General features: G+C 42.9%; 1 protein-coding gene across 1 annotated transcript; it reads left to right on the plus strand.

Moving 5' to 3' along the window:
- Positions 1 to 370: 370 nt before the first annotated feature.
- On the plus strand, positions 371 to 4,901 carry LOC102308296 (otolin-1). The gene is made up of 4 exons (XM_005952791.3): positions 371 to 613; positions 853 to 933; positions 2,103 to 2,183; positions 2,264 to 4,901. The coding sequence occupies exons 1-4, from the start codon at positions 406 to 408 to the stop codon at positions 3,166 to 3,168; spliced, it is 1,275 nt and encodes a 424-aa protein (XP_005952853.3). The 5' UTR covers positions 371 to 405; the 3' UTR covers positions 3,169 to 4,901.
- The last annotated feature ends 974 nt before the right edge of the window (positions 4,902 to 5,875 follow it).

Here is a 5,875-nt window from a genome sequence, read left to right on the forward strand (position 1 = left end):
GCTAGTCACTCGTTTTGTCCTGGTTTAAAGGTTTTAAAGAAACTCACCTTGTCGTGTTTCTCGCCTTCTGCCTTTTCTCTGAGTTCACCTCTCACAGCAGCTAATAAAACACCTGGACCACGCCCACCCGGTGCCCCACCCACATGTTTGTGTGGCTTTAGTGTAGTTGTTGTTTTAAACTTGAGTATGAACTTGCAGACTTGCAAAATGCAGCAAGATATTTTAAAAAACAGTTTTGTTGATTAAAAAACACTATATCGGATTCATATCGGTATCGGCAGATATCCAAATTTATGATATCGGTATCGGACATAAAAAAGTGGTATCGTGCCATCTCTAGTTCAAGCATCTCCTTTTTCTCTGCAGACCATGGTGACCTTTCTTCTTCATGCCCTGCTGGCGGCGATGTTCCTTCCTGTTGTCATGTTAACAAATGGGACCCAGTCCCCTGTCCTCACCTTTGACCCAGCAGCTGTCAGTGACCGGGATGCTTATTGCCAGATGCTCCTTCAGTCCAGCGTCCCCGAGCAGCAGATCCCCTGGTTTTGTGTCTGCACTCGGTGCCAGAACACCAGAGGGCCCAAAGGAAACCGCGGAGACGAAGGGCTGCCAGGTAACCTGGTTCTATATCATGACATTACAGACCACACAGAACATTTTTACATTATTTTATTTCCATCAGACAGAAAATAAATAAAGAAAATCATGACGAATATGAGAAGCTTACAGATTGTGTATCAGTCTGCACACATGCTTAAATTAACATGATTTACCTCTGCCTCTGTTGGACAGTGAATGAACTGCAGCTATTGTTGCTTTGTCGGTTAATCAGTCTGTTGCTCTCCCCGTCAGGTATTCCTGGTAGTGCTGGGGAAAGAGGCATGTCTGGGTTCAGAGGTCCTCCAGGTTTCGTGGGCAGCCAAGGAGCCAAAGGTTACTGATGGGGAATGCTGTGAAGCAGGCTCAGTATTCCCAATATTTCCATTTTTCCTTCTTTAAGAGTCTCTGTCAGGTAGAAAAAAAACTAATTTTGCAAGATGTGGCTCACTGATCGGACACCGATTCTTTTCACCAAAGCAATCTTTGTACCTGGCCAAGCATCTCATTCCTATGATTGGAAAACTAAATGGGATTTAAAAAAACATTTTATGTGAAGGAATGTCAAACTACTTTACACTGTGAGCCACAAACAGGACGATTTGAATTTCAGAATCAGAATACTTTATTAATCCCTCACGAAATTATGTTTCAGTGCTCCCGAGAAGAGAAGCTTTCCTTTGTCTCAGTTTAGAGAAGTTTAACTCCACATTTAATCTGTAATTTATGTTAATTTTCTTAATATAGGAACAATAAGTTTAATTTAAACTGTACGTGTCTGTTTTTCTACAGGACAAAGACGTGGCCATAGTAAATGACTGTTAGCACGACTGTTTGGGCTTAAATTATAATAAATAAATGTTCCAGAAAGAGTTCTGATAGCTCATTCTCCACACTGTCCTGTTATTATATAAATAATAATTTCTCTAGTAGATCATGAAAAATCAGGAACTCTTCTGTCATTTAAGTGTTTATCTATTACGTTGTATCGCCTGAACAGCCATTATTATTATTATTATTATTTACTTTATTTTAATCTATTTGAACAGTTTTTCCCAAAATGCCTACAGCCAATCAAAAACACCACTTCAAATTTGAATCTCTTTGTTTTTATAGCATTTACCATGAGAGCAAAAAGAAACACAAATTCCTGGTTTAGCTCTTAAATATTCCTACATGCCGACTGTGTTAATGGCCCCGAAAGCTGCTGTGAGAGGCTGAAGTTAAATTATTGGATGATAGATGATCAGTTCCTGTTACGAGCAGTGGAAACTATGAAAGGTTTGAAGCTGCTCCTGTTTCTGCATCATTGACTGTCTTCTCTTTATGAACTTGTCTGAAAAATACTTCATTTAACCACTAGGGGCCGCTGTAGTAAAAAGAAATGTGTGTTATCTTCTTAGTGCCCTAAACTGCTTGGACTCGTGATTTTCTGTTTTGCTATAACTAAATGTTTACCATGGTGTGAGTCACCTGACTTTATCTGTTTTGTGTTCAAACTTTAGGACAAAAAGGCGATGATGGGGATAAGGGCGACTGGGGACCTCAGGGGCCTGCAGGACTCAGAGGACTGCAGGGCTTCAAAGGTGAGTGATGAGGCAGTCATCGGGTGCTTCACCCATCAAGCCTCAGAACACCTCCTTATCCTGTTTTTGTTGGTCTGCAGGTGAAAAAGGGGAGCAAGGTTTTGTGGGTCTTCAGGGGGATCCGGGTCCTAGAGGAGATGATGGTGTCTGTCCTGATAATTGCAAGTCCATCCCTGGAACTCAGGGACCAACTGGTTTGATAGGCCCTGCAGGATCCAGAGGTCTGCCTGGCACCCCGGGGATGCCGGGTCCTAAAGGTGCCATGGGTGAGATGGGAGAGTTTGGGCCCCCTGGTGTTCCTGGCTCTGTGGGTGAGAAAGGAGAGCTGGGGCCACAGGGGGAGTGCAGATGTATAGATGGAGCCAATGGACATAAAGGCGAAAAAGGAGATACAGGAGTCAAAGGTGATGTGGGACCAATGGGCACCGAGGGCCAAAGAGGGCCCCAGGGGATAAAGGGAGACATGGGGCACATAGGGATGATGGGTCCTCCAGGTCCCTGCATGCCCGCCATCCAGTCGGCCTTTGCTGCAGGCCTGACGACCAGCTTTCCCTCACCTAACACCCCCGTGGTTTTCTCCTATGTTTTCTACAATATCCAGCAGAACTACAACCCCAGCACCGGCATCTACATCGCCCCCATCAATGGCACCTATGTCTTCAGCTATCACGTCACCGTCTTTGACAAAGTCCTGAAAATCGGCCTCTTTCGTAACTTCATGCCAGTTATTAAAACCACAGAGGCCAGCCAGTTAGCGACCACCTCACAGTCAGTTGTCCTTCACCTGCTGAGGGGAGATTGGGTGTGGATTCAGGTGAAGGATATGGTAACCAACGGCATGTATGTCAGCAATGAGGCCAGCAGTGTTTTCTCTGGCTTCTTGCTGCACCCAGATTCATGTGATTTGGCTTTACTCAGATCCCCCATGCCCCTCAAGAAGGTTCCCGATGATGGATACACCTGGGGCGGCACCCCCCAACCCTGATCAAGTTACACTCATGTTACACAAGGCAGAAATATTTCCCACCAATCAGACCGACACAAACATAGTGTAACCACAGACGACGTGCTTGAACATCAAATGCTCCGTCAGGTTTTTGCACTTTGTGAACCATCCTTTAGCAACCTTATGTTTTAGACCAATAGGGTGACTTCTGGTGTTGTGGTCTCATTAATTTTGGAGCTTTTCTGTTTTCTTTGTATTTCTAGAAATTACAGATGGTATCTGATGGTGAAGTTTCTCTCCGAGCCTCTGCTGTAATAACATCCTGTATTGTTGGCGTGTCCTCGTTTCCTCCATGGTTTCAGTAGCGCTGGAGTTTTTATCTCCCCTCTTATCTCTCTGTCTTTGTCTGTAAACTGGTGTGAGCTCCAAACTCTGAGATTTACAGGCAACGAGTTACCTGATGATCCCCTGACACCGACCCAACTGGGCAGGGTCTCCCAAAACAGCTCCTCTCTGCTCCAGACAATAAAACCGAGACAACACGAATCTCTGTCGCGCCCTGATGACTCAGCCAGAGCTGTTCTCTGTTTTCCAACAGGTCATGCATCAGAAACATCAGCTCTGAAGCATCTTCACATGCAAAGATTTCTGTGAGACGCACTGCTCAGTAACAGCTCAGGATCTTAAAATTCCCAGAGGAAAAAACTTGTATTTTAATATTGGAACACTTGCATTGCAGGATGATTTACTTAAAACTTGAAGATGTTAAAGTGAAAGCTAAGGGATTTGGGAGCTCATGTTGCTGTCTTCAGATAACATCACACAGTTTCTCTCTCAGAGTTTATTGATCAGTGCTAACTGGCGTTGAGTCTTTTAAAAGAAAAGCTTGTATCGCTGTGTGTTATTAGGTCCAGGTGTTGGTGTCATCAGGTTCCTCACACAAAGCTAAGAATAAATAAACTGGGAGCTCAATATATAAAACACAGTTTATTTAATAAATACATTAATTTCAGAACATACATGTAAAAAAGCCTCCCGCATCCAAACCCAACAGGAAATCAGCCATTTTGAATTCCATTTTGGCATCTTTGCTAATAAAGTTTTCTTAATTGAACTTTTATTTAACAGGAAGTTAATTAAAATTTAAATGTTTCTTGTTGTTTCATGCATATTTCTGTCCATCAAGATACATTTTAACAAACTCCTGCTTGAGTTGTGACAGATCAGTTTTCAGAAGACTTTGAAGAGTCTGATGTGCCGACCTCTTCATGCTGTGATGGAGGTGTGTCATGGGAACTGTGGCAAATTTTGATATTTAGATATGAAATTTTAAGTTGCTGTGTATAATAAATTGTTCAGTTGACCCCATTGCATGCGAGTCCCAGCCTGAGCACAGCTACCTGCCAGTATTCAGTTACAGTCACAGTGCCACCTAGTGGCAACAGGGTCATTGCCATATCATTCAGTGTATGTAGCAGCCAATGAGCCCCAACCCTGCCTACAGGAAGTGGCTGAAACACATGCAGCATGCTGACGGTCACTGCAGCTGTAACGTTTCGCTGTTCTTTTCATCTCTATTCAAACAAAACAGTTTCAAGAGCTTCATTCTTGTGGTCCACATTAGAAAATAAATCATTAGCAGGTGGGGTGATTCTAGTTCACGCTGAAATAAAAATCAAATATTAGAGATGTTGTGGGTTTTGGTTTGTGATTGTCCTCTGTATGAATACTTGTGTGTTGTTAAATTTAAAAATCCTCTATTAAAATAAGAAAGAAAGGAATCTGTCATTTCATGTCTGAATGAAAACTAACTGCACATTCAACAAGAACAATGTCAGCTTTAGAGCTGGACTCGAGACGAGTCCACCCGAGCTGTCTGTTGTGTCTCTACAAAGTAAACCTCGACTAAAATTAATTCACATTCACAAAGAAACAGTGTCTGAAGGCTGAGCACATGTTAAGCATGTGTGATGCTTCAGCTGGCTGCCTGTCTCAGTGAGAAAGTTGCTTGTATTTTTCCACCAACAACACGTTGGTTCAGGCTTCATTCATTTCTGTTCAACATCGACTGCCAGGGTTGGCATTGTTGGCTGCACAGCAGTGTTTAATTTTCAACAGATTATGTTCGTCTGTGATGATGCGACTCTGACACAGTGACAATCAGTGATGGGAATAACGGCGTTACTAACGGCGTTACTAACGGCGTTGCTTTTTCAGTAACGAGTAATCTAACTAATTTCTATTTCTATCATTACAACCCCGTTACCGTTACTAACAAGAAAATGTGGTCGTGTTACTATTTTTCAACAAACAGACGGTTGAAGCTGTGTTCAGCTTACCGCAGGTTATATTAGTTGCACGGAAGTAGCTGTAAGTAATCTGGGCGCTACAGCGGCAATCACTTTCTGCCCGACGATCACTTTTTGGCACAACACCTGGAGCTCAGGGGGCAAAACAATGGCATGAGTGCTGCTGTTTGACTGAGGAAGAATAAAGTAGTCGTGGTAAGCCAATCACATGGCCACTTAAAGACAAAGCAACAAGGTGACATATACCAGTTTATAAACTGTGTTGATAGGCCACATAAAACCAGAGTCATGATAAACAATATATACACGGCGTTTTGACATTTGACATTTGGTTGTTTAGTAAGAGGGGGACGTTTTAGGAGTGACGGCGAGAAAGAGAGTTTTGAGATGTGAGAGATTTGTGACGTTTAGCGTGTTTGGAGTGTGTAGTTAGTGTG

This window comes from Haplochromis burtoni, unplaced genomic scaffold (assembly GCF_018398535.1).
Source record: "Haplochromis burtoni strain Fernald_Lab_line unplaced genomic scaffold, NCSU_Asbu1 Contig_2213, whole genome shotgun sequence".
Classification (NCBI taxonomy): domain Eukaryota; kingdom Metazoa; phylum Chordata; class Actinopteri; order Cichliformes; family Cichlidae; genus Haplochromis; species Haplochromis burtoni.